This window comes from Petromyzon marinus, chromosome 3 (genome assembly GCF_048934315.1).
Source record: "Petromyzon marinus isolate PM22_M1 ecotype Great Lakes invasive population chromosome 3, UKy_Petmar_22M1.pri1.0, whole genome shotgun sequence".
Classification (NCBI taxonomy): Eukaryota; Metazoa; Chordata; class Hyperoartia; order Petromyzontiformes; family Petromyzontidae; genus Petromyzon; species Petromyzon marinus.
In genome coordinates this window covers 9,236,807-9,264,198 of record NC_133669.1, presented here as the reverse complement: position 1 = coordinate 9,264,198, position 27,392 = coordinate 9,236,807, and the positions used below count along the sequence as shown (strand labels likewise).

General features: G+C 52.0%; 1 protein-coding gene across 2 annotated transcripts in view; it reads right to left on the bottom strand.

Annotated features, from left to right (window-relative positions):
* Positions 1–1,993: 1,993 nt before the first annotated feature.
* Positions 1,994–27,392, bottom strand: part of PINX1 (PIN2 (TERF1) interacting telomerase inhibitor 1) — a 65,496-nt gene continuing 40,097 nt past the window's right edge. For both annotated transcript variants that reach the window (XM_032981129.2, XM_032981137.2), the window contains exon 7: positions 1,994–4,078. In XM_032981129.2, the coding sequence (XP_032837020.1) occupies positions 3,536–4,078 (543 nt within the window). In that variant the 3' untranslated portion in view covers positions 1,994–3,535. The remainder of the gene's footprint in view (positions 4,079–27,392) is intronic.

The following is a 27,392-nucleotide window of genomic DNA, read 5'->3' as shown; positions in this document are numbered from 1 at the left end:
TGGGTGGCCAACACCACGCCCGGCCGCCTTTGTATCCCGAGTGGCGATGTTTGCACACCGCACTAGGTACTCACGCACAACCACTGCAGGCACGTACTCTCGCAAACACACACAGAGGGGCAGAACACCACACGAGTGGAGCTCCCTCAAGTTGGGAGATCCTTCCGCCAGCAGTGGCCGCGAGCAAGCAGACGCAGGGCTTTGCCTTTACCTTCGCAAAACCACACACACACGCGCACACATACGCGCACGCACGCACGCACACACGCACGCACGCACACACACGCACGCACGCATACACACGCACGCACGCACAAACGCACACACAGGGAAACACATTCTGCCGCTTCCAGGTGGTAGCCCTCAGGCTGAGAAGAAACGGGGAAATCACCACGACACCCCACCTCCTGCTCTCAAACCCCCCCACGGGCCACGAGTCGCTGTGGATCCAGGTTCCAGACCCTGGTGCCACCCACCCCTCAGCTCCCCCCACCACCACCACCACGCAGCACACCTGGGGGAGGGGGGGGAGGGCTTGAGCCACGGCTAATTGAGGCACGCGCGGCTCACGAAAGGTCGCAAACTCTGCGGATCGAGCGTCACAACGTTTTTCGGATCAGGCCTCGTCGCTTTTTCAGGTTGTTATTTTGCTTGTTGTTGTGTTTGTCAAACAGATTTTCTTGTTCGTGTCTCCTCCCCTGGTATGGTGGGACTTATTTATTCATTTTAACCCGCTCGTAATGTTTTGTTTTTTTACGCGGAGAATTATATTTCACTTTGTACCGTCGCCTGTGTCGCGTTGACACGAGACGGTGACGTTACCAATTGGGACATCTCCGCAGTGAGAAGTGCACACCGGCGCGCGTCACATAATTGGGTGTCCCCCCAGTAGGTGACCCAAGTGACAAGACCTTGCGAATCGCCTTTTCGTCAATCTACATGCCCTGCACTGAGCGTTCGTCGCATGTCAATCAAACCGAAGTGTCATTTTCAGAGCTGGAATTTTATCAGAATTAAGTGACAAATCAAGTTGAATACCGTAGCTTTTTTGTTTGTTCACGCGTAGCCGTTGATGACCGGGTTGAGACATCAACTCGTTACACTTGAGCACCTGGTTTTACCACGAGTGGCCGAAAGCCCAATTTGAATTCTGGACCTCGGCGGCGTCAGCTGTGTTCCCTTCACGGCAACCGTGGTGAGCCCCTTGAGCCATTCCGGAGGGGCCTCAATCCTGAGTCCAACCCTAACCCCAAGCCCCTGTTGCAGCAGCAGCAGCCACGGAAGCGTGGACCCCCTAATCCCCGAGGACCCTAAATTGTCAGAATGTTGTTGTTGTTGTTGCGACCAGAGATTGATGGCTGCCCTGTCACTTCGGGCCACTTAGAAATCTGCGGAAGTGCAATGCGGTGTGGCCATTGATGTGGGGCACGCACGTTTCCTTTTAGTGTCGTTGAATTAAATGCTTTATAAAAGCACGGCAGATACAAGGTTGGGTCATCGTATACCAGTGAACATTACGTGCTACGATATGTGGATCAGAGGTGGATACTAAACACCAATTTAATAGCTGATCAATTCAGAAAGAAACACGGCGAGGAACACACAAAACAGAAAATATCAACAAGTTATAGACATCACGTTGCTTTGAGCAAGATATGTCACTGATGATGATGATTGGTGGTCGAGATTAGCGATGGAGTGCTAGCCAAGGGAGAGGAAACACAGCCCAGGGCACGTCCCCCCACGGACACGGAGTGATGACACCAGCTCGTGCACACACATCGTGGATTGAAGCATCGGCAGGAGATGTCAGCGGTTTGGGGAGCTCCACATCCAGCAGTGGACAGGTAATGGGTGGTGATGACGATGATGACGATGACCTTTAAAGTATTTTAGTGACAGTGCAATCCGGCAACTTTCAGATTCATCAAGAGGCCAGTCTAATCGAGCAACCGAAAAGCAAAAAAAAACCCAACAAATCCGCACGCTAGAGTTGACGCGAAACAAGTTGATTTATTGAAAAACATTCTCGGAGGTGTCCTCGCTCTGGTCAGTGACGCACGCACACACCCACGGGTGGGGCGCCTCCCCCTTCACCTTCCCTGCCCATTGCGCACCGGAGACAACGCAGCCGTGGCTGCGCACGCTCCACAAAGTGGCAGGTGACCTCGCCGTGAAACATTTTAATAATCGACCCCGCAGGTAACCATCGCAAATACGCCTTATTCATGGGATGAGTCAACGGCACGACGCGAGCACTAAAATGAGTTCATCATCGCCATCCCAGTGTGGTGCGACAACGATGTCGTTTCGCCACCGGTAGGTCCGTCGTCGCGCTATTTTACGAGCCGCTTCTCCCCCTTACCCGAGGGGGACGGCACAAGTTGTTATTTACATCTGAATTAGTTGGTACACGACACGCAAGTAAAACAAAAAAAAAGCCGCTCCGTGATCACGCCAACGACTGCCTGCGTATTTAAAATGTCAGAAATGTACGTCCGAAACCGGGGCCCCCGTTATCTGCTCGCTCGAGAGCTTCCCACGATCGACATTGAGTGATGGTCCACCTGGGGGGGGGGGGGTCAGATACCAACCTTAACTACCGGTAGGCCAATGGGAGATGGCAAAAAATGAGCTGTTTAAGTAAAAACAAATCCTACAAAATCAAATAAATAATGACAAGCTAACACGTCGACACCGTTACCATGTTATTTCGTGGCCACACAGGGGAGACGATTTGTGCAGCGGGTAGCGGGCAGTGTGCTATGGACCTGGCGACCTCATGTTGATTTCCAGCCACGGCTACCAGCAGTGGCGAGTGAAATCTGAACAGTTGCTGGGCCTGCTGCCCCTTCACCAACTCAATGATCGGCGTGGTGACGTATACTCAAACAACCTGCTACGACCGATACAGTTGTGGAGAGGCCTTCATCCTGCAGCGGAGAGACCATGGCTGATGATTATTTTGGTGGCGACTGATGGTTTTTCCCATCATCATGCTGCACCTTCTCTGCTGTGGCGTTGTGGTCAAAGGGCTAAAAAAGTGAGATCAGAGGTCAGAATTGGCAGCCGAGTCGGCAGCATCAACAGAACGGTCACGCTAACCGCCAGACCCCCCCGAGGGCAGGGTGCATAGCGACTCACCCGCTGGAGATCCGGTGAACCCTCGAAATTTTGGGGTCGCGTTTCAAATTAAGAACATATTCATACTCATCGTTTTATTTGCATTATTTCCGTTTATTCCCCCCGTCTCGTTCATACATTTTTGTTTTTTAACGTGAGCAAAATTATCTGAATGCAAGTTTCACAAACCTCTAAATGCGACTGCACGTTAAATGTTGTGTTCGCAGCGTGGGCAGAAGAACCGGGTTTAATCAATGGACCGACGTTTCGTTACATGCCTAGTGAAGGCCATCCCATCCCTAGAGGCAGTAAGTCTAGGAGCCGTGTTTATTTGGACAATGGTTTGACGTGACCTCTCACAGAACGCCAAACTCTTCACCCTATCAGAGGTGAGCGACACTCCCGTCAATCGTCAATCGCTGTCCCTCGATCTATTTTTATTTTTCTTCTTCTTCTTTTCCTTCTTCTTCTTCCTCGCCTGCTCGACGTCTCCGCTCGGCAGGTCGCGCTCTGCGCTCTCCTCGTCGTCTTCTACGGGGTTCGCTCTCTCCACCTCCTCCTCCAGCTCCTCTCTCCTCCTCCTCTTCTTGTCCTTCTTCCTCTTTTTCTTCTCGCGCACGCTAACCGCGGCATCCTCCGCTAACTCGGGGCCACCGTCCTCGCCCTCGGGCGGCTGCAGGGCCCGCGGATCGCCTTCCTCGCCGCCTGGCACGTCACCCGCCATCGTCCTCTTCCTCCCGGCCCGGCTCGTCCTGCCCGGAGTCGCTTCGCTGCGCCCGTCCTCCACGGCCGCCGCCGCCGCCGCCGCCGCAGCGCCGCGCCGGGCGTCCGCCATCTTCCTGGCAAAGTACTCCTGCACGGACAGCGCGCTGGTGGTCGTGCGCAGCCCGTCGTCGGCCTCCGGCTCCACGGGCGGTGGCGACGGAGACTCCGAGACGCACTGCTCTTCCTCGCTCTGCGCACGTGGGTGAACGCACATACACATACCAGTGAACACACGTGTACATGGGTGAAGACACACACACACACGTGTGAACACGTGGACATATGCACATTCAAGTGCAAAAAAGCAAAGATCCCCAGTGTAGCCTAAAAAGACTATTGGGGCAAGGTTCCGTTCACGAGCACCTAAGAAGGGCGGCATGGACAAAGCGAGGAAAAACAATTGCACGCACACGCATGCACACGCACACTCGTGTGTGTTAAATGACAGCTAGCTGCGGCCTGGATTCAAACCTTGGAGCTCAGTAGTGCCGACTCTGTTACCTGAGCCTCCCCGAGTGGAGGAGGAGCTTAATTTTTTTTAAAAATACGAAATACAGTGTGGAAGTCAGAAAGTTATCCGCGTGATGTTCACCTTTTCCTCGCATCACGATCAACCCTTACCAGGGCCAATAAAATGTACATCTCGCTCACATGCATACGGCCACACAGAAAGAACGCTTACAAATGGCCACGGATCGGAACACGGAAACCGCAATCTGGGGAGACCAGACAAGTAAAACAACAATTTTATTTATTTTACAAACTATTATTTTACCAAGTAAGGCCCACTGAGCTAATAGCTTTTCATCAGAAGCCACCTGGCCACAAATGATAGCTCAACAAAGTGGTTTATCGTAACGAGGAAACTTATAGCAGCCAAATACTTTAAATGCACGTTTCTAAGTGGGAAGGGAAAAACCGGAGGACCCGGAGAAAAATCCACGCGACCACGGGGAGACACGCAAACTCCAAATATACAGACGTCAGGGTCGGGATCGAACTCACAACCTCCTGTATAACAGCCAAGGTAGTTAACATCTCGCCACCGTGGTGCACACCAGTAAGGAACAAATCACACCCCTCCATACTCCCAAAGATGCAACGAATCGTCACGAGGAGTCTGAGTCCCTGGTTATCTTTCGTTATTTGATTGCTGCAGGTGTACAATCGATTGTGGTGTAAATTCGTGAAGGTGAATAAGAATACACAATGGTATGAATCTGCAGACTCGACAGGAGTTGTAAATATTATAGAATCCACACGTACAGAATCCATAGTTGTATGAATCTGTAAAATCCAGAGGGGTAAATCTAAAGATGTGACAGCGGTGGGAATCTACAGAATCCACAGCGGTGTGAATGTATACAATCATGATAAAAGTACGACTGCAATCTTGCGGAGTCTTCGCGCGCTTAATGTTTCCTAGAGACTCAGCACCTCCCACCGTAAATCATCCTCTCTGTCCTCACCCCCACCCGACCCTAATCGCAGACCGTGCTACACAGCGATCGTCTCGGTTAAAGGTTAAACCCCGTCGCTCGAGACTTCGGTGCCAAGGATGAACCTTTACTGCTTCCCGTGATGTCAGCCAGCGCCCTCAACGGCAAACAACCGTCGCGATCTCTCCGCCGCCGTTTTTGGGCTGCACCGCGTGTTGTTCGGCGCGGCGCTCGACGTTTCGCGCCGCGGGATTCTCTCGAGATGGGAAACGTCGGACAGCATGCTGTACGACGAGCGGGACGACCTGAAAGCGCATAGGAGGAGAGTTTCATGGCATGACCACGAAAATACTTACAAAGCGGGAATTTTTTTCATACATGGGCATCGTCATGATCATCATCATTTGACCATTGATTTATCGAAAGATGTTCATGTTCGCCACGATGCTCCCACTATTCATCCGTCGCGCCACTTTTGCGCCGTGGACCAAGCGGATCGCAGGGAGTCATCTCCGTGCGTACGATGGTGGCGATGGTGCCGCAAAAGCGAGGCCCTTCAAACTCCATGCCTAGCAGTCTTCCGCGCGACAGTTCAATGGCAGCTGATTGTCAGAGAGCCCCAAGGCGGGGGGGGGGGTAGGGAGATGGGGGTGGGGAGATGAGAAGATGGGGAGATGGGGGTGGGGAGATTGGGGTGGGGAGTCGGGAGGGCAGCACCTGACAGCTAATTGCGGGCGGCGGGAGACGAGGCACGCGTCCAGGTGCCCTTCTCGTAGCCCGCGGGGTTGCGCTGGACCCTGGCTTGCGCGGGGACCAACGCCAGGCCCCGCCAACGCCCACTGACCCCCATCACTGCTCACCTGCCGCTGCATGCCTGCCTGCTCTGCCTGCCTGGTGCGTTTACATGTTAAATGTAAAAAAAAACACTGTTGCGGAGCATGTTTACTGCTCAAAGCGAGTAAACAAATATCATTATGGCCGTTTCACAGCAGCCTAGAGGGTTGGCTTGGCCCTGCGGAGGTGTCTTAAGATTTCTCCCTGATAACGCCACTTCGGAGCGAGAGGAATATAGGGTTACGAGCTCGAAGCGTGACAACATTCCGCAATCGACGCTTATCAGGCGCCTGGCTTGGCACCCTTGACAGACCGCTCTTGTAAGTATCCTTTATTTGATGAAATATCGGCCCAATGAAACGCAAGACACAATTGCCTCTTTTGCAAGCGGCGACCTGAAAATGACGAAAACCGTCGAGGTTTGTGCCATGGTGACAATCGTGTGTTTTGTGGCAGCAGCGGTCGTTACAGGAGAGGTTGTGAGTGGGGATGATTGGCTGTTGGCCTGCGCCCAAGGAGAAGAAATGACAGTTGACAGGCGGCTTATATAGGGGCTGGCCGATAACCACCCCAGGGAGCAAAGTTTAAGATCTAACGCTGGTACACCGTAGCTGCTGATCTCACACACACACACACATAGTGTGTCCAGACAACGTGGCTGGCCAAATTAAAATCACAACAAAAAGCTACAAACAGCTCTTATCGTGCAGCTACGTTCCACGAGGCTGTGTCCCAGAGGCACGAGGTCGAAGCTTATTTCGTGAGAATCCAAAAACGACGGAACGTCGAGCTCAAGAGCGCCATCGTAGCACGCTCGAGAAATGTCACCGTGGCGCAACCGCTGCACATTGATAACGTGCATGGCATGCGCGGTGCACGTTGGCAGCCTGCACTATCGCTACGTTAGCACGTAATATGGCGCACTGTGGGAGCCGCCGCATTAGGGGAGCGCAGGCACTGCAAATAGGTTACCACACATGGTGCATTATGGGAGTTGGTCATGAAAGGCAAATGGTGTTGTGGTGCATTCCGGGAAAATGTGAAAACGGGAGAGTCGGCGCGAGCGGAGACTAGACGGGGTTTTTGAGGTGAATTGGCAGTTTTATTAGACCGCGACTTTTCCGTGGATCAATGTTGCGTTGGCAACGGGTGAAACATTCAGATATTCTTGTGGTTTTATTTGGTTAGCCCCCCCCGCCCACTCCGGCCTTTAAACTTGGCCCTGTTTGGCATTCGCTAAGAGAAGCAGGTGCAGCGGTGACCGGATCGCGGCACGAAACACGCGGAACGGAGGGCGTTGCGGCGTTTTAAGCAAATTCTCGCTTAAAACAAAACATAATCCTCGCTGGGGCTCTGGGCAGAGGCGAGATTTTCGAGCGAGTGAGCGATGGAGCGAGCGATCCAGCAGCTGGTTTCCGATCGCACGTGTCCCCTCGTTGGTGCCGGTGGACCAACGGGGGCACCGCTCAGCAGCGTCGCGAAAACCAGCGCCACGGCGCGCATAGCGGCCACGTGATCTTCGCATGCCACCGCACATTGGGCTACGCGATCCCCCCCCTCCCAACTCAACTGGAACAGTGTCGGCAAATCCCTCGCTACCGTGCGGGGGCAGAGGAGTCAAGTGCACGGAGGGATGGGAGGAGGGGGAAATGGAAGCTATCTCCGAATGCCAAGCGTAGAAGTGGAGCACCCCCCCCTCCTGCCACTTCGGGAACGGCAAATTACACGCTTACACGCGCTCGCTGAGTGACGGCTCTTAAGCCGATCCACGCAACCTTTCTGCCACGAATGCAACACGGTCACGGCAGGGGTTGCACCGCTCCCCGCCTCAATCCCAACACCCCCCCACCCCTGCAATAAGCAGTGTCTGTGATGCAAGCGCCGTACGCGTGTCTCGTGGCAGCTGCGGAAGATTAATTCAGAAAAGACTGCGTCGTGTGGGCACGCACACACGCACGCTCCACGCCCACCGGCCGACAATGTCACAAAGACCGCGGGCTTTAACACAATTACAGTGGTGAGTGTGTAATTTTCAAAATGGGTACGGTTCGAGGAGGAACAGAGGTAGGGGATGGGGGTTGTGAGTAAACGAGCTAATAATCGAGGGTGGAAAAAAAGTGTTTGGCAATAAGCGAGGTTCATTATCTCATTACCAGGATTTTGAGATTCTATTGTGGTTGGACCGAAGTCAAAGGTCACCATGAGTCAAGGCGGTGCAGAACTGATTTTGAACGAGAATATTTTTTGTTTGTGTGCGGTGGCCGGTGACCGGAACAAGGCCATCGACTTCGCTGCAGCACTTGAGAGCCGAGCTTCGTCACGGACCGCTGACACCGGGATGGGAACCGTGACCCGCCGTGGTGCTGGACCGGCACTCCCACCTCCGAGCCACACGGCGCGGTGCTCATTCCACATGCGCCTCGAGGAGGATGTAAGATAACGATGATGTTGATAACGACGGCAATGAGGATGACAATGTATCATGATGATGATGGTTATGATGATGATGGTTACATCATGTGACCACGAGGAAGATAATCGTGACAGCGATTATAATTGCGCTCATGATGCCGACAACGATCGCCATAATCCAACGATCGCCATAGCATTCATTCTGATGAATGCATTCGACAACAGCGATGGGGGCGGCGCCCTTGCTCTGAGCGGGCCCAGCGCTCCACCGAATGGGGCACCAACACACAGGTCGCAAAGTCAGGCAAGAGAAAAATAAAGGGCACCGTGAATGAAGGTGTTGCGACACGATCTGCGGCGCTGCGCGCCCGACGCCGGCATTGCGTGGGCGTGCGAGCCACATATCTGGCGTGGTTGGCATGCCTCTGGATGAAACTGCACGAGCTTTTTATAACCGCGGTGTTTTGTAGCTGAAATGGGACATTCTGCAATGACCGGCGGGGGTGCAGTCGCTGAGAGATTCGATCTCCACGGAAAAAAAATAAAAAATAGGATGAACAAAAATGGACACAAAAAGGAGGGGGGGGGGGTGAGTATTTGTTTTAGATATCAAACGATGGTCCCTAAGGGAAGATGTAAATCAGACCCCACAGAGTTTCGCCGCTCACCTGCAGCCACGTGACGAACTGTCACTGAGCGGGGCGGGCGGGTGGACCGCCATTCCATTCCAAAACCGATTCTCTGCGTCTCGTTTTTTGCTTCTTGTTTCACTCCATGTTGTGCACTTGGTGTAACACAGCCCCTTTGTGAATCCACTGCTGGATGAACGTCTGCCCCACGATTGATCAATGTTGCTAGGTTGCTGAACTGGTCCTGGTGGCCAGGACCAGTTCAGATCGAAACAGCTGGTGCGCAGGAGAAGGATGCATCGTTGCACCATAGCATCATCGTCACGAGAAAGGCGGTCGCCACGTTGATGGCATTCGTCGTGATTTCTCACTTCACAGAGTGGGCTGAGTGAAGGCTGCCATCGTGAGGCAGTGAGAGACAATGTGCTGGGAGGCCTTCATCTGCATGATCCAGCAGTAAGAAGTTGGCTGTGGTCGATGCCGACAGATAATCGGGCAATGAGCGGTGCGGCTGCTCGTACAGCAGACGTCTTTTATTTTCCGCATTTAGAGTAAATCTGAATTTCGCACAGTTGGAAAATCATCATCACTGTCCTCATCATTTTCCTCATCGTCATGGTGATCATCGTCGCCATCACTCTAGGTTCTGTATCATATGCACCACCGTGCGATGCAGCACCATGTGATGCCGGTACAGTCAACGTCGGCTGTTGTGAAAAAGGAAAGACGGAGAGTGAGAGAGCACTCCCCGACATGTGTGGGATGTTCACCACTTCCTTCCGATAGGATAGGAAGCCACTGGAGCTTTGCACTTTAAATCTAGATTGAGAACTCATTTCTTTGGAACTGATTTTTGTGTTTCGTTTGTCGTCCTTCCACCGGTACCTCCGATTAGCACGGTTGGCTATGTAGGGTGCGAAAGAAGTTCAACATGCATACGTACACTTGACAGGCAAATAGTCGGGTGCGACCGAGCACTGACACAGTAACGTGGAATTTCCACCACTGCCTCAGGGCAGCCGACAGAACTGAGCGCTATCAAAGTGCTCGCCGGGCAATGCAGACGACGCTGTAGAACGTCGTTTGGCGATTTATTTTTTTATATCAAATAGTCCTCACTTGAAGGGGGCGGATTGAGTTTTTATTTAATGCACGACACGTCTCCGCTGGAATGCCGACACCTGCTGTGGTAACTCGACACGCGCACGCCGGCCCAACGCTTCTGTACGACGCTCGATCGGCGTTCACGATATCGACGGTTCGCAGATTTCTTTTTTTACCTTAACAGCCCTCTCCGTTTACCTGTGCGTGTGTACGCGTCGTGAGGTGCGCGGGACAGAAGGTCAAAAAGGTTCGGGGAGGCTCCTGTTTGACAGCTATCAAAGCATCGGTCTTTCTTATCGTGTACAGGTGGCCGATCTTGATATCCGGCAGGGTGGCACTGCTGAGAGGGCGGCTCGCGATTGGGGGAGGGTGGGAGGGTTGACTCAGCCTATCATACCTCTCGTGCGGATAAAGTAAAAAGTGGTTGTCCTATGGACAGACTCGCCCCCTCTCGCCATAGGAATGTGGAATTTCCACCACAGAGTCAGGGCTGTAAATGAGAAACGAGCACCGAATGAATGCTCAATTGAGTAAGAAATCACTCCGATGTTCTTTGCTTGAGGGTGGTGCTGGTGGCAGGGTGCTCATCTCTCCGGCAGTGTCAACTCATTGAGCAGTCGGACACTACGGATTGGGGATTTGGATTGAACCCGTCTGTGCGCAGCTGTAGCTAATCACCGTAAACTCCCCTCGTGTGAGTGGTGGGTTTTCCCTGGGTTCTCCAATAAAGTAACAATGGCCAAAACATCCCAATGCAGAAACCCTCCTGTAAAGCGTGTCTTGAGGCTCGGTGCAGTTCTGCCTCCGTAAAAGCGGTTATTGAGCGCGTGCACAGGACTTGGGCCTTAAGGCTTGATAAGGCTTTTTTTTCTGGGTCAATAAATGGCATCATAAAAGTATTATTTTTCTTATATTTGAACGTGAAACGACACTTACTTTTGACCTTCTCAAGTAGGAAAGTGTAAGCAAGTGCTTCAATTTTTTTTGCTTACCCGCAAGTGACCTGCTTGGGATGTTTGGCCAATTCCCTTTTGAAGTGCGTTTCGTTTCATGTGGGAGGAAATCGGAGTGCCTGAACCCCCCCCCTCCCCCGTCACCCCCCTCCCTCGCACCTCTTGCATGACAGGAGGCTTCACGTTAAGACACCGGTGAGGTCGGAAACCAGTAGGGCTGGTGACTCACGAGCCTCAGATCCAACTGCCCTTGTCTATCCTGCCCTGTCGCGCTACTAACCAGTCCGCATATTTATTAAAATGACCTAGAACAGCAGGGGGGCAGAGCGGTGGGAGCAGTGGTTTGTGCACCACACAGTATATGCTGAACTTTTTTCGCACCGTACGTAACCAACCGTGCTAATCGGAGGTGAGATCATGAATCCAGCCGCAGCTTGAGTTCGATTCCCGGCCAAGGGTTACCATCAGTGGCGAGCGATATTTAGAACCAGTCCTGGGTCAACACCCGCCCACCCGACCCCTTCACCGACCCACAATGGCCATAGTGAAGTATGGTCAAACAACCCCCCATGACTGACATGGCTTGGGAAGGCCCTCAATCCAGTAGTGGATTGGCAAAAGACTGTAATTTACATTTTTTTATTGTTGCTGTTGCTATTGAACCCAAGGTCTCCGTTGAAAGAGAAACGTCTGGGGGGAGGGGGGACTTTTCGGACTTACGGTGGAAAATCACAGCTCTCAAATAAACATTCCACACGCTTACGACCTTCGTCACATTACAAAGCGGGCAGAGGCGCCTCTGCCAGCGCTACACCGTGACCCACGCGCGTTCGCCTAAACCATTTTATGTTACGCGGTAAGGCCCACTCAGCTTTATACAGCTCTTTTTCAGAAGCGAATTGATCACAAATCACAGCCAAATACTCGAAATGAACTTTTCTAAATGTGGAGGGAAAAACCGGAGGACTGCCACGGGGAGAACACGCAAACTCCAAATATACATTCGTCAGGGTCGGGATCGAACCCACGACCTCCTGTATACGAGGCGAGGGAGTTAACAACGCGGCGGCGGAGGCATTGAAGATGCGGCGATTAACGACGGCCAGCGTGCCTCTTTCCGAGTCGCGGTGTTGACGCGCAAAACGCCGAGCGCTAATCCTCGATGACCACGAAAAGGGCAACGGTGACTCCCAAAGAAGCCACGGCACGGCGGGGATGGAGTCATGTGTGCGTGCGAGCGAGAGGTGGTGAGTAAGAGAGAGAGATAGGGTGAGAGACAGAGAATGAGCGACAGCAAGAGAGAGAGCAGATGAGAGACGTGCGAGAGGGGGAGAGAGGGAGCGCGAGGAAGGGGAGGATTTTTTGACGCGAGTGAGCCAGGCAAGGAGGTGCACGCCTGCGATTCCGTGCTATTGGAGGCAGGGTTTGTGGATTACGCAGAGATCACTGCCCGGTCTGAAACTCCCAACCTTCAGCGCTCTGAGGCGGCAAATAAACTGCAGTAGAGCAAGTAGGTTCCTGGTCTGTCCATGCAGATGTTTGATTGCTCATCACGGCATTGGCCAAACAATCCGTGTGCAGGACCCTTCCGAAAGCGAGTGTTGCGACTCAAGAGGCTTTCCCCGATAAACAAAAAGGGGGCTTCTGGCACATATTCAGGTTGTGACTCCTGCTGTTCGGCACGATGTCCGACGTTTCGCCCCCACGTGTCGGTGGGAGCTCCCAAAAACAGGTCGGACCGCCACACACGCGCGACGGTGAATAAAGAGGTAACTTTATTTCTTTGCTGCGAACGGAGGTGGCGGTTAGCGGGTGTGGGGGGGGGCGTGCAGGATTCTGTGCACCGGAATTAGCGAGGGGGCTTCTCCATCTCACGGTGGCAGCAACGAAACATCGTTCCTCCCACCTCTCCCTCCACCTGTACCCCCCCCATCACCCCCAACTCCCCTACCTCTCCACCCGCTCACTGCTTCTACCCCCCCCCACCCCCTAACAAAATGCATGAGTTGAAATCCCCTGTAAAGTGGCCCGAGGGCATTTGCAGAGGGGCTTAACCGGGAGACGTGACTGGATTTAGGCTACAAGACTTTAAGGCAAGAGCAGAACCTGAAGCCTAAACCCAAAAGCTTAACTACCGCCCTCTCACCTCTCCCCTCCCCCCTCCGCTCACACACACAAAAAAATAAACAAACTCTTCAACAAAACTACGATAAGAAGAAATAATACAAATAGTCCGGCTAATTCGCCCGATTCCAAACATCTTTGCAACTACATACGACCCCCCCCCACCCCGATTCCCGTAACGATGCGCGACGTGGAACTTTGAAGTCGAAGACTGTGAAATCAGCGGGGAACGCGAGAGAAGCTTTCTTGAAAGAGCCGTCGAAGTGACGATGTACAACGCTCCGACCTCGATTTATAACATCCGAGAACAGAAATGCGTTCTTCGAGGGAGACCGTGAGTCTGCAAGGCAAATTTCAGCATGGAACAAAGTGAGCATGCAAAGTTTCCAATGCAATGATACCCTCACAGATAGAGAGTGGCCGTTCGAGCACGGCCAACATCAGCGGCGAGTGATATCTGAAGCAGCAGCGAGCCCCCCCCCCCACCACCTTCACTAACCAGGAGGGTAAGGTATGGTCATACCAAACTGTTACTACATTGGGGTCAACTTTACGGAAGTTATAGTGCTGCCCTGACCTCCCCCGCCCCCGAACGCCCCCAACCCTCGTTACGGATAGGCGGCTGGAAAGAGCTAATGCATAAATGCTTTCAACCTTCGTTGGGAAGCGTCAAACGGAATAGATTCTTGAGCTGAGTGATGGGCTCGCACAGAGATGTGGAAAGCTAGAAGCCTCGCGGCATGCTCGTTCAACGCACACATTTAATCAAGAACATTTGGAGAGCGTTGGCGCAGGTGAACACGCGCTCTGTGCACGGGTGCAGACTCGGGCAGACTCAGAGTGCCCTCCTCGGCAGGTGCGAATGCGTCAGTGTGCCCACTCGTCACACACACACACACAGAGGCCGCCGCTCAGATCTAGAGATGTGGCGATAAGCATGTGCATAGAGTGAGCACCTATAAAAGCCGGCACGGCACACGAGGGTGTGGGTGGCCAGCAACACGCCTTTGTCTCCCCAGTGGCGATGTTTACCCACTGCACCAGGTACTCATTTGAGGCCGAGTCGACCCCGGGCAAGGGTCGACAGCCACAATAACACGAAAAGACAATTTTTTTGAATTCGGTAAAAAAACGCGATATTCCAAGGCCTGCCAATGGACGCGAATAACGTCACGAAGCAGTCCTTAAAGAGCCGCATGCCGCTCCAGAGCTGCAGGATGCCGGCCCCCCTGACCTTGGGGAAGTTCAGTACCGGTTCAAATATTCACCACTGTCATTGGTTGCAAGCGAGAATCGCATTCGGATCGCCGGGGTCATAGCGTGATGCGCTTGCCGCTACATAATCACCCTCGCACATCGTGCACGCACACGCACGCCTGCACGCACGCCCGAAACAAATACGCGCATGCTCGCACAGGCCAAAGATAGGTCGCTACAAACTTATTGTTGCCTATTTCTCTGTTTCTTTGCCTAATCTTCAAAATCGATCATCAATTCTGAAAGACAGGGACCGGTAATCGATTCTCGTGAAATATTAGTCCTGAAGGCACCAACTGGTGCATGCAAAAGTACAAACAGCACGGTGGCAGGCCTATACGTAAATATCATTTGGGTAAATTATAATTACATATGTTTACCTAGGAGTCTAAAGGCCCTTTTGTCAGGATGATCCTGCCAAGTTTTCGCAGTAGGGGGGCAATGTTGCTGCCGTTTGTAATCTCAATTGAGTAGTTCATGATGTTTCGGACACTAAGATATTACAGCAATAGCAGTTGCATTTTTAGAGGGTTTTTTTAGGTATGGGAGGAAACCGGAGGACCCCAAAAAACCCCATGCAGGAATGAAACCCAGGAACTTCTTGCTCTGAGGCACAAGTGTTACCACTGCAACAACCTTAAAATAAAATCAAGGTGCAGCCCTGCAACTTCTCACTCATGCCACTGCTGGTGATAGGGCACACTGACCAGATGTGTTGGAAGAGGCGGGCGTACCCACACTTTACCCCACCACACGTGACCGGCCAATTGGCGCACTGCGGTGAACACATTTACACTACTGGGTGGACAGAGGCGGTGGTGGCGAGGGGAATCTGAGGTGGATTTCAGGAACTTTAACTCATAGTTTAAAATGCAGCGACAGGAGATGCAGTCCAAACTAAACTAAAAACGTAACTATTTTTATTTTATCAGGTAAGGCCCACTGAGCTATGTAGCTCTTTTCCAGAAGCGACCTGGCCACAATTCATAGCTCAACGAAGTGGCTGACCCTGCAGCAGCCAAATACTCTAAACGCATGTTGATTCTAAATGTGGAGGGAAAAACCAGAGAAAAATCCACGCAACCACGGGGAGAACATGCAAACTCAAAAGTATACAGCAGGGTCGGGATTGAACCCACGACCTCCTCCATACCAGGCGAGGTAGTTAACACCTCACCACCGTGGCGCCCCCCCCCCAAACGGCGACTTCTCGGTGGTAAGCGCAGTGTGCCAACCGTAACACTGTGACAGTTTCCCGTTTCTCCGTAAAAAAAAATGCACATTTATCGTGAAACATCTCTTTCCATGCGGCTAAACCAGGATTTAACTGGTTTCTGCACGCGGTAATCGTAAACACAAAACAACTATTTTTTTCAACCGTAGCATCTACCACTTGAAAATAAAAATGTATTTTAATAATAACTCCCAATACGGAATCCGAGCTCTGGGTCAGGAGACCTCGTCGTGCATCAAGGGTGCACTGTTTGAAATGGAGACCTCTTATCCACCTGTACAAATACGCAAATTTCAACCTCCCATCTCCCCATCACCTGTCCCCCCCCCCCACCATCACCTGTCCCACCCTCACCTCACCTCCAGCGCAGGCTTTTACGCATGTCAGGTGCAGCATGATTGTCATCCGGAGCTGCGGTCTGCCTCCGGGCTATTACACTCGGCGAAGAAAACAGCGGAGTGGTGGCACAGTGGTTAGCGCTGTGTTTCGAATGAGGTGACCTCGCAGTTTGATTCCCGGCCAGGGTTAACATTGACGGTGAGCGATAGAGTGAGCTAAACCGGTCCTGGGAGCCCCCCCGACCCCCCACTCCACTTCACTAACTGGCTCAGACAAAGTGTGTTGAAGTATGGACAAACAACCCTCCTGATTGACAATCGATGTATGAACTTATTTTGCACTGCACGTAGCCAACCGTGCTAATCGGAGGTGCGGGGAATGCATTCAGCCAGCAGTGGACTGACAAAGGGCTGATGATGAATCAATTCTCAAATGCGCAATTATTTTAAACGTAACATTTTTTTAAATTATTGAAGAGTCAATGCATCATTGCGCAGCGAGTACGTGCATCTCCAACGGAGCACTCAACTTTGCTAAAAAGCCTCAAACCAGCGGTGGAAATTTCACATCCCTGTCTCTCTAGAACAACACCCGCTGCTATCCACTTCGCACGACGCGGTACTGACTCACGACACTGTACTCATTCACGACACGGTACTCACTCACGACACTGTACTCACTCACGACACGGTACTCACTCACGACACGGTACTCACGCACGACACGGTACTCACGCACTACAGTGTACTCACTCACGACACGGTACTCACTCACGACACGGTACTCACTCACGACACTGTACTCACTCACGACACGGTACTCACTCACGACACGGTACTCACTCACGACACTGTACTCACTCACGACACGGTACTCACTCACGACACGGTACTCACTCACGACACTGTACTCACTCACGACACGGTACTCACTCACGACACGGTACTCACTCACGACACTGTACTCACTCACGACACGGTACTCACGCACGACACGGTACTCACACACGACACGGTACTCATTCACGCAGCACCCACAGTAGGGATCATGAGTCAGCAATACGATCCGAGGATCCGAACTTACGACCTTGCTATTGTGAGGTGAGCGACTCCCAGAGTGGAGGCAGGGGGAACATTCGTTAATGTTTGGTGGGCACAGTCAGTGGTGGGATGAAAGGAGAAAGGCAATAAAATCAGTGGATATTTATTTAAAAAAAAACCCAATCAAGGTCCACCCCACGCCTGTTTAGCATATTTAGGAGCAATTAACAATTCAACCCTGTCTCTCTTGCATTGTGTGTCAGCATGTCGTTCCCAAGTGATGTGAATGTTCTGCAAGCAATCGCTGCTCCTTGACATGCACGAGTCTCTGCGATCGTCGTCACAGTAAAGATCAACGTTAATCGACGTGTCGCTGCACAACTCAAGTTCGGGCCGACCACATCAATAACTGCCGCATAGGTTTTTTTTTGGGGGGGGGCGGGCACGCCGTGTTTGCGTGGTCGTGCCCGCGCTGTTCTACGGCGGTTTTGCTCCACGTGCTTGGAGGCTTCTTCAGCAACTGACTCACTTCTTCAGTGGCTGAATAAACTCCCAACACGTGCAGACGGAACGCCGGACCAGCATGCCCAACCGAAGCGCACGGCCCAACCCGAAAGCACATCGGAGAGCTGTAGTAAACTCGCGCTACAATGGCACTTGTGAGCACACGTTAGTTAGCCGGCTGAGATTTTGAACGCTCACGATGGCCGTGAAGACGACGATCAACTGTTGTCAACAGGCAACTAAGTTTCAGAAGTCCCGTCGCCAAAGACTGACTGGCCAATCAGGTGTGCTCTCTCGCGTTAAGGAAAAGGGTAAACATTGGGGGGAAAGAGTGATCTCACCCGTGTTTGGACAGTTCTGATGATAATCTAAGATGGATAAAAGCTTGCTGCCTGAGTGTGTGTGTGTATCAAAAGTCTGTTAAGGCTACACGGGAGATCCTTGTCTTGTATCTTTAGTGAACGGTGGCGCAGCTCTTAAAGTGTGCTGCGCTACAAACCCGGCCGTCCGAGTTGGATTCCCGCTTACGACTAACATCACTGACGAATCATCTTAACCTGGCACTAGGCCGCCCCTAGGTCGACTAAGCCTCAAATGAGCACCTGGTACGGGGTGTAAACATCGGCACTTGGAAGATAAAATGCAGCCGGGCACGGCGTTGGCCACACCACCCCTCTATGCGAGCACAACCAGAAGGTCGTCGCAATTTTGAGTTGTGTGAAAGCCTGGCGCAAGCCACTCTGCTGCTCCGCAACAACATCAATCGACGCTAAGAGGGAACCTGGTACGTCCCTGCACACGCAGGGGGCCGGCTCTGAACCCGAGCACGCTCGCGGGCGAGTCGCACGTTACCCCGTGGGCCGTGGCGGAGTCGGCAGCAGCGGAGATGGTGGGAGCTGTCACAGTGAGCGCTGTGCCGAGCCGTACCGAGCCGTGCCGCAGCCACGACGCTGCCGACACGTGCACGTGCGCGCACCGTGACGCTGCACGTGCACGCGCGCGTGCGCACGACGTGACGGGCCGAGGTGCGCGTGTGGGTCTCGCTTGGTTTTGTGTTCGATGTCACACGCGCACGGAGCGGTGGGCAGAGTAATAAGAACCATCGTAACAATTTACTTATTTATCCAGGAAAGCCACGCCGAGTCCTCGGACGCTTTTTCACGAGAGTCGTGCTCCACCGGGTTTTTATTTTAAGATGTATACAGGCAATTTATGACGAGCGTTTATAGATGTCGGAGGAAATCGGAGCACTGGGAGAAAACCCACGCCTTGCACGAGGGTGCTACACACCATCCCCGTGCAGATGGAAACAGATGGCGATCAGTCACACTTGCTGTACTGCCTTCTACTGGCGAGAGAGGTGAAGGCGTGGCCCTCGACGGCCACGTTCCGGAAGGGAGTTTCACAACATTTGTTGCGATGCTCCACTAATCCTCGTTGCCTCCACAGTGCTGGTGGCAGAGCACTTGGAAGATGAAGGCAGTCGGACGTGGTGTTGGCAACACCACCACCGATGCACTACTGGCCATGTGTGTAGGCACCGTCGCCGGGCCAAGCGGTTCACTCAATGAACCAAGAACGCTGAAACCTGAGTTTAACTGACACCCAGCCATGGATAACATCAACAGTTGTCACTGTGTTTCTAATCTACGTTAAAATGAGAACCTGGTACAGTAAATATCAGCACCGGGAAAATAAAGGCGGATGGGCATGGTGTTGGCTACACCGCTCACCCATGACCCCCATGCGCCGAGCCGACCTTCATCGTTGCTTGTGAACAGCGCTCGCCCCAACAGTCTGTGTAGGCGACACATGCGGGATATCTTTGTGTTTTGTGGGTGCGTAATGGGTGAGCACGCGCGTGCGTGCATGCGTTTCTCTGATGGGTCGAGCATGTCGGCCACGTGCACTATTTAGGCAACAAACAAGCGAGTCAGGGCACGGCACTGCCACTGGCCCTGTCACCGCACACCCCTCCACCCCTCTCTCCCCATCGACCCCCCCCCCCCGCCAGCACCCAGCCCTAGCCACCAACCTGGCCTCTTACTTGGAAAGCTTCTCCCTCCCTGATGGGGGCGGGGGGGGAAGACAGCGGGCACAGACCGTGTAATTATCCACCGCATTAAGAGACATTAGGACACTCGGGATCAGCAGATCTGGGTGACATCATTTCCACTCATTCCGACAGCCTTAAGAATCGATCGTCGGCACTTGTCAGATCTTCCTTGTTGTTGTGATGTCAAGTGGCGGCGCGTCAAGTGCGAGCTTGTAGTTGTAGGTGGCTGCGTGCTTCACCCCTGTGCACGTAAAGCCCGAATCTTTCTGAGTCTTTCTTGGGGGTGGAGCGGTGGCACAGTGGGCTAGCGCACTGTGCTGTCATGACAGATCTAGTACGACCTATCAGATCCATCGATCTGTCTACCGTGGGCTTCGGTTAAATCGTAAATATGCCGTTGTTCCCGCAAAAAAAATCACTTTGTAGGGGCGACAGCTGTGCAGAGAGCTTCCGAGGTCAAAGTCAAAAGCACAGATTCGCCGGATTCTCGTCCTGACGGACTTTGGGTTTCGTCAAATTTTTTTTAGACGGGAGCCAATCAATGTCTAAACCGCCACCAACAATGGGATCATAAATTGTCGAGGCGATGCGACGTGTCGTCGTGGCCGTTATGGAAAGACAAAAAAAATCTGACCCAAAAGAGTCTCCTCCCCTTAGAAATGAGCATTGGTCAGTGTCTAGCCACAATGGTAGGCCTAAGACAACAATGGAAGTTCCATATTGCAACGGGTAGGGCAGGGTTTTCTCCAGACCATGGTCACCGGTTAATCTCCATCTGAGCGGCGCTAATTATCTTGACCACGGAGGAATGACGACTCAAGATGATGATGATGATGATTTACGGACAAAGCATGACCTGGACGTGGTGAGGGATGAATAGTTTTATTGTGGTGATGGTGGTCATGAAGATGATGTTAGCGAATAAAATAACAAAAACTATGATGATGGGTGGTAATGATGGCAAATACAATGATGACATGTATGATGACAATGATAATTGTAACACTGATGATGATTAATAATGATGACGACCACAATTATGACAATTATGATGATGACAATAAACAAATCATATTAAAGATGGGTGGATGGATGATGATGCTGATTTCAACAATAAAATTAATCATCTATGGGGATGACAATACATGATAACCAAGGCAGTTATAATTATTATAAAATGCAGTTTAACGCGTTATAAAATTGTTTACACAGGAAAGCGTCACTAACTCTCAAGTCTCTTTTTTTCAGGTTCCTGCCAACCGTGCTAATCCCACTTGAGTAATTTTCACTTTTTTTCTTTCAACATTGGGGATGTATGGTCAACACCAGTTATATCGCATGTGTGTGTGTGTTTTTTTAATTAGCTATGGGAGAACACTGGAGAACCCAGAAGAAACGAATGCAGAAAAAGGGGAGAAAGTACAAACTCCACTGAGAAAAGGTGCACACAGGTTTAGAAGCGAATGAACCCAGGTTCCTTCATAACGTGCCACCCTGCTGCCAACAACGACAGTGATTGACTGTGACTACGATGACCATGGCGATGACGATGATGGCATTGATGGGTTAAGTCGGACCCCAGCAGCATCGGGACTTGGAACTCATGACTGCGAGCCGGGCGCGCTGACACAGCGCAGCCTGATTTCTCGGGGGGGGGGGGGGGGGTTTATATAAAGGATAAACACTGGACTTAATACCACCACTGTCATCTGCACGTCAAGTATTGCGTTTCTACATTTGAGCCGAGAAGAATTCATCTCGGGCTCAGCGCAAGGGCGTCTTGCCCTGACAAATGTTCAGCTCAATACCAAGTACAGACACGAGCGCACACAAACACATAAGCATACTCGCACGTAAATAAACACACACACACACACACACCAGTTGTGAAGTCGGATAAGCCGTTGGGGTTGATGCAGTTCGCGAGCATCTGTTAAAGTTGGAATGGGGGTGTTCGAGGGGGTGGTGGTGCAGCCTCCACTGCGCCCAGCCGCCTTTGTCTCCCCCACCAAGTTCTGACGTTTCTGCTCTGCAGAGTGCTCATACGCGGCCAAGTTCATCGACGAGAGGCTCAGGATCGGTTCCGATATCGTATTCCACTCATGTTATCCATGGTGGGGAAATCGAAAGAAGGTCACTGGGTTCATGGCGGATTGCGTGAACCGCTGAGCCACCGTCCTCCACCAACACGCAAATGCACAGGCACACACGAGCACACACATGTATTACCACAGACACGAAGATAAAGATCCCCCATACAGCCTTTACCAGACTATTCGGGCAAGTGCCGTTCGCGAGCAGCAGCTACGAAGGCCGACACAGCACACGAGGGGGTGGGTGGCCAGCACCACGCCGACATTCACACAAAACAGACGGGCACACACAAGGATATGGACACACTACACGTGAACACATTCGCACGCACACAACAATACACACACACACAGACACGTCTATAGACAAACACACAGACACCAGCAAAGACAGTGATTCACACGTAAATTCACCTACTAACATGCACAAACACACATACACTTAAAAACAGACAACACAAACACAGGTACCCACAAAAATGTACACAAGAGAAGGCACCCACCCACACATTCAAACCACATTCGAAAAGACAGAACTTCAAAGTTCACACGTTGAAACGTTGTGGTGAACAGTAAACATTTGATATTCTTGGTTCCTTCGGTAAAGTCACATTGAAGGGAAACAATCAATTAATAAAATATATATAAAACAAGAAAATTTTATTGTGTTATATATATTTTATTATTTTATTGTTTCTCTTCAATGTGACTTTACCGAAAGAACCAAGAATATGAATCAGTGCAGTCACGAAAGCTTTAAATCAAAAGTAAACATTTGAGTTGAGTATCCACTCAAGTAAAAGAGATTTCGCTCAAATGAGCATTGCGGTGGTGCTTATCTTCCGTGTATAGCTCTGAGCCAGTGCCGGAAATTACACATTCCTGTGACAGGGTCGAGGCTATCAACAGGACCCTACATTCAGCCAGAGTAGCGCTGCAGACACATGAGCGACTGAACACGATTCAGATAACCCTAGGGAGAGCTGTTATCAATAATCATCAACATCTTCATCATCGTTGTCATCAATCGCAATGATAATTGTCATGCCAAAATCGACACCTTGTCCAAGATCCTCGTCACTCCACATTAACTTGGTATTTTACCAGCCCGATTAGCTGGAACCCAGGATCCGTGACTGATATCGTCACTAAAATCCTCTGAAAGACACACACACACCTTAAAAACTTAGGACCCTCTTGAAAAGAGCGAGACAAACCCAGCCCCAGAACCCAAACCAAAGATCTCATTTGGTGCTGCCTTGATTACGTCTGACACTGCCGTTTAAAGCTCTTGACAGACACGCCCATCCTCGGAACCTCCGTGGTTCCACACATCTCATCGCTGTCGTCTCAATCATCCGAGCCACCTGGCCACCTGGTCACCTCAGCGTTGCACGACCGTTACCTCGTCACCCTTGGCCCAGGGTCAGCGAGGATAGCGGGAGGGCAGGCCTGACGACAGGTAGCATTGGGCAGGAATCCAGGCGACCCCAGAAGGGGCGGTGTCACATCATGCCCACTCTGATGGGGGAACAGCCGCCCGGAAACCAAATCATTAACAGGCCGGGTCGGGCCCCCCATGTTTAGACTGTTGCACGAGAATAATAATAATAATACAGCCAAGGCGGGAGGGCAGGAGCCAAGTTTGTGTAGCCACCACAAAAACTACTTTCTCTGCCCCACGACCGAAACAACAACAACGTCCCAGACTTGGCGAGCAGCGGTGATCGTGAATCGGAAAGGAGAAACCATGCAGCTGATGGCTTCAGAGATATGGCGAGCGCACGGACGGTGCTCGTTGGCACGTACGCAGTCTACCTCCATGACTTTTTTTTAATTTACTTTCAATTACAATTTTTGCGTGTGGGAGAGTGCCCAGGGTAGAACCCCACACTTGAACATTCCGCGCAGGTGGGTCACAACCTACTTGCTGTCCTGCCACCTTAAGCTGACCTAGTAGCCCTGCAGGCAGATGCCACGCACATGCACGATGATGACGACTCCAATCCTTTGCGCATCCGTGCGTGATCCACCGACCCCGCCAGCGCCCCGCGCCCCCCCTCCCGATCCTCGCGTCGCCGTCGTTGAGTGCCCGCACGTGCGCCAGCGCTAAAAGCGCTCTGCAGCGACGATTTGTCGAGTCTGACGCGCGCGGGCATTGTTGGCTACGTCATGTCAGCGGGTGTCTCGGTGCGCCGCCTTGCCGAGTAGCCTCCCAAAAGCTCACGCGCAAATACACAGACCGGCAATAACACACCCACCCACCCACCCACACGCCCTCCACCACAAAGTGGGGATAAAGGAGACGTTTCTCTGCCCACGCAGGGCAGCTTGGGTCAAGGTAGCAAAATAAAAAGTATATTCCTATTGTTTGTGTGTCCATCATTCCCTGTAGAACCCGGGAACCAAACAGTAGTGCGAGGATGAACAGTACACGAAAACAGAAAAAAATTCCCGTTTTTTAAAAAAAATGGTAAGTAGTTTGACCGGGAGAGGAAGACAATTTTTTTTATGGAGATAACCAACAGCTCGGCAAGCACTGCCTCACTGCCAAAAGCGAGCAGCAAAGCAACAGGTGCTTGGTGCAAATAGCAGAGACCGCACAACACCGCGCGTTCGGACAAGGCAAAAAAAAAAAGTGAAAGCGGAGATCGCACGCCTCATTATCCATCCACTGCGGCGAACCGACGACCACCGCGGACACGACGGAGGCCCCATCAACCAAAGGTTCGTGACGGATAGACACGAATGCGAAAGAACACAGAGGCACGTGTCGCGACTCGCTCACATTGAACACCTCCCAAGCAGCAGAGGAGCAGCGGCGCGAGTGCATGCGAGGTAGGAGACGGGGCGACCCGAGCGACACAGAGTAAACACTGCACGGCACCGCCGCTCGACGACAGACGGAGGCGGGAGGCGGAGGCGCGCTGTCCTCGCCGCTGGGCACGATGCCGTCCGCGGAGCCTGGCGCGGCATCGACACGGACCTGAGCAAGCAAAACACAGGATGCCCCTGCGCCCAGCGCTAGCCCCATCCTCTATCTACCCAGCCAAACCGGGCCGGCGACGGCGGTGGGTGGGGGGGGTGGGGGGGGGTGGCGGCCGGGGATCTTGGGCAAACATAAAAATGATGACAGGCCCCATTAAGGGCGACACTTCAAAACACTTCCGCGCGCTGACCAGAAGTCATTAGCGGGTGAAGCCACGACACCGCAAATTTCCTGGGGTTTTCCTGTGACCCTGTGCCGCTACTACTCTACCCACCCCCACGACAAGCTACCAAATACCTCACCATCGCTGCGGCACAACCCCTCCCTATCACCCCCCCCCCCCACCATCCACCGACTGACTTCGTTTTTTAAAAATTGAATTGTTATTCTTCCGTCGAAAAAGAAATGACGCTTCTTCCAGGCATCGTGCCGCCGAGTTTCTGGTGAATTTGGCACGGATTTAGTGAGAATTCGATGCCACCGCAAAGGCTGATTTGGGGAAGCCGCGCACGAGAAACGGTGAGGTGAGCCTAACGACCCGGCCTTTGCGATATTGTTGTATAGGCCAAGGACACGTCTATACAGCACCATAAGGGCCTTCCCACACCTGGTGGTTATCTGGCCATTCTTCGCCATGCCGGTCAGTGCAGGTTGAAGAAGGTAGCGTGGGAGAATAAAGGTAGAGTACGACTGTGGAGATTGCTGCACTGCCCTCTGCTGCCCAACAAATGACAGCCCCGCAGCCACCCACGATAAACCCTGGCGTCCGTCTTGATTTCCCATGCAGGCACTATCCAGGCCCAAATTTGCTTAGCATCTGATGAGATTCGCTGCGTTCCAGGGAGATTTGGCCGTGGGCTTTGTCGATGTACCGTTTTCATTAAGTTTGAAGAAACCCAGGAAAAGCCCTTTCGCTGGTGAACAGCTCCACAGGTGCTGTTCACCAACACAAACACCTCCGGAAGGAAAGGCTGGAGAGGGAGATCGGTGAGGGTTGTGGAGGGGGAGGGGTTCCCCCATTAAGAGTGGAGCCTCGCACCTGGCCCGCTGGTCCTTGCGCTGCCGACCTCGCTCTCTCAATGGCCCGCGAGCAAATCGTAGCCTAATCGCTGGAAGGAAGTGGCATGGCGAGGAAGTCCTCCCCGGGACACGCGTGAGTCACCCATGCCCGTGCGTGCGCCTTTGTGTTCTGCATTATGTCACGAGTGTGTAGCAGGGGGGGGGGGGTGACACGTGTGCAGCACGCGCCCGCCTGAACACGCTCGCCTGCACGCTCACGCCGATACCTGATCCTCGAGCTGATAATGACACCAGCTACAACAATAGCCCCATAACGCCAACACTGATACTGAAGCTAGCTACAACCATACCCTAACGCTAACACTAACCCCGATACAAAACTTTACTTAAATGATATCGCGAACACTGATATTAACTCAAGATATCACTCTCGCCCTGACCTAGTGAGGGAAAAAAGTATTTGATCCCTTGCTGATTTTGTACATTTGCCCACTGACAAAGAAATGATCAATCTATAATTTTAATGGTAGGTTTATTTGAACAGTGAGAGACAGAATAACAACATCCAGAAAAACGCATGTCAAAAATGTTATAAATTGATTAGCATTTTAATGAGGGAAATAAGTATTTGACCCCCTCTCAATCAGAAAGATTTCTGGCTCCCAGGTGTCTTTTATACAGTTAATGAGCTGAGATTAGGAGCACACTCTTAAAGGGAGTGCTTCTAATCTCAGTTTGTTACCTGTATAAAAGACACCTGTCCACAGAAGCAATCATTCAATCAATCAGATTCCAAACTCTCCACCATGGTCAAGACCAAAGAGCTCTCCAAGGATGTCAGGGACAAGATTGTAGACCTACACAAGGCTGGAATGGGCTACAAGACCATTGCCAAGCAGCTTGGTGAGAAGGTGACAACAGTTGGTGCGATTATTCGCATATGGAAGAAACATAAAGAACTGTCAATCTCCCTCGGCCTGGGGCTCCATGCAAGATCTCACCTCCTGGAGTTGCAATGACCATGAGAACGGTGAGGAATCAGCTCAGCACTACACGGGAGGATCTTGTCAATGATCTCAAGGCAGCTGGGACCATAGTCACCAAGAAAACAATTACATGCCCGTCTGAAGTTTGCCAATGAACATCTGAATGATTCAGAGGACAACTGGGTGAAAGTGTTGTGGTCAGATGCGACCAAAATGGAGCTCTTTGGCATCAACTCAACTCGCCGTGTTTGGAGGAGGAGGAATGCTGCCTATGACCCCAAGAACACCATCCCCACCGTCTAACATGGAGGTGGAAACATTATGCTTTGGAGGTGTTTTTCTGCTAAGGGGACAGGACAACTTCACCGCATCAAAGGGACGATGGACTGGGCCATGTACCATCAAATCTTGGGTGAAAACCTCCTTCCCTCAGCCAGGGCATTAAACATGGGTCGTGGATGGGTATTCCAGCATGACAATGACCCAAAACA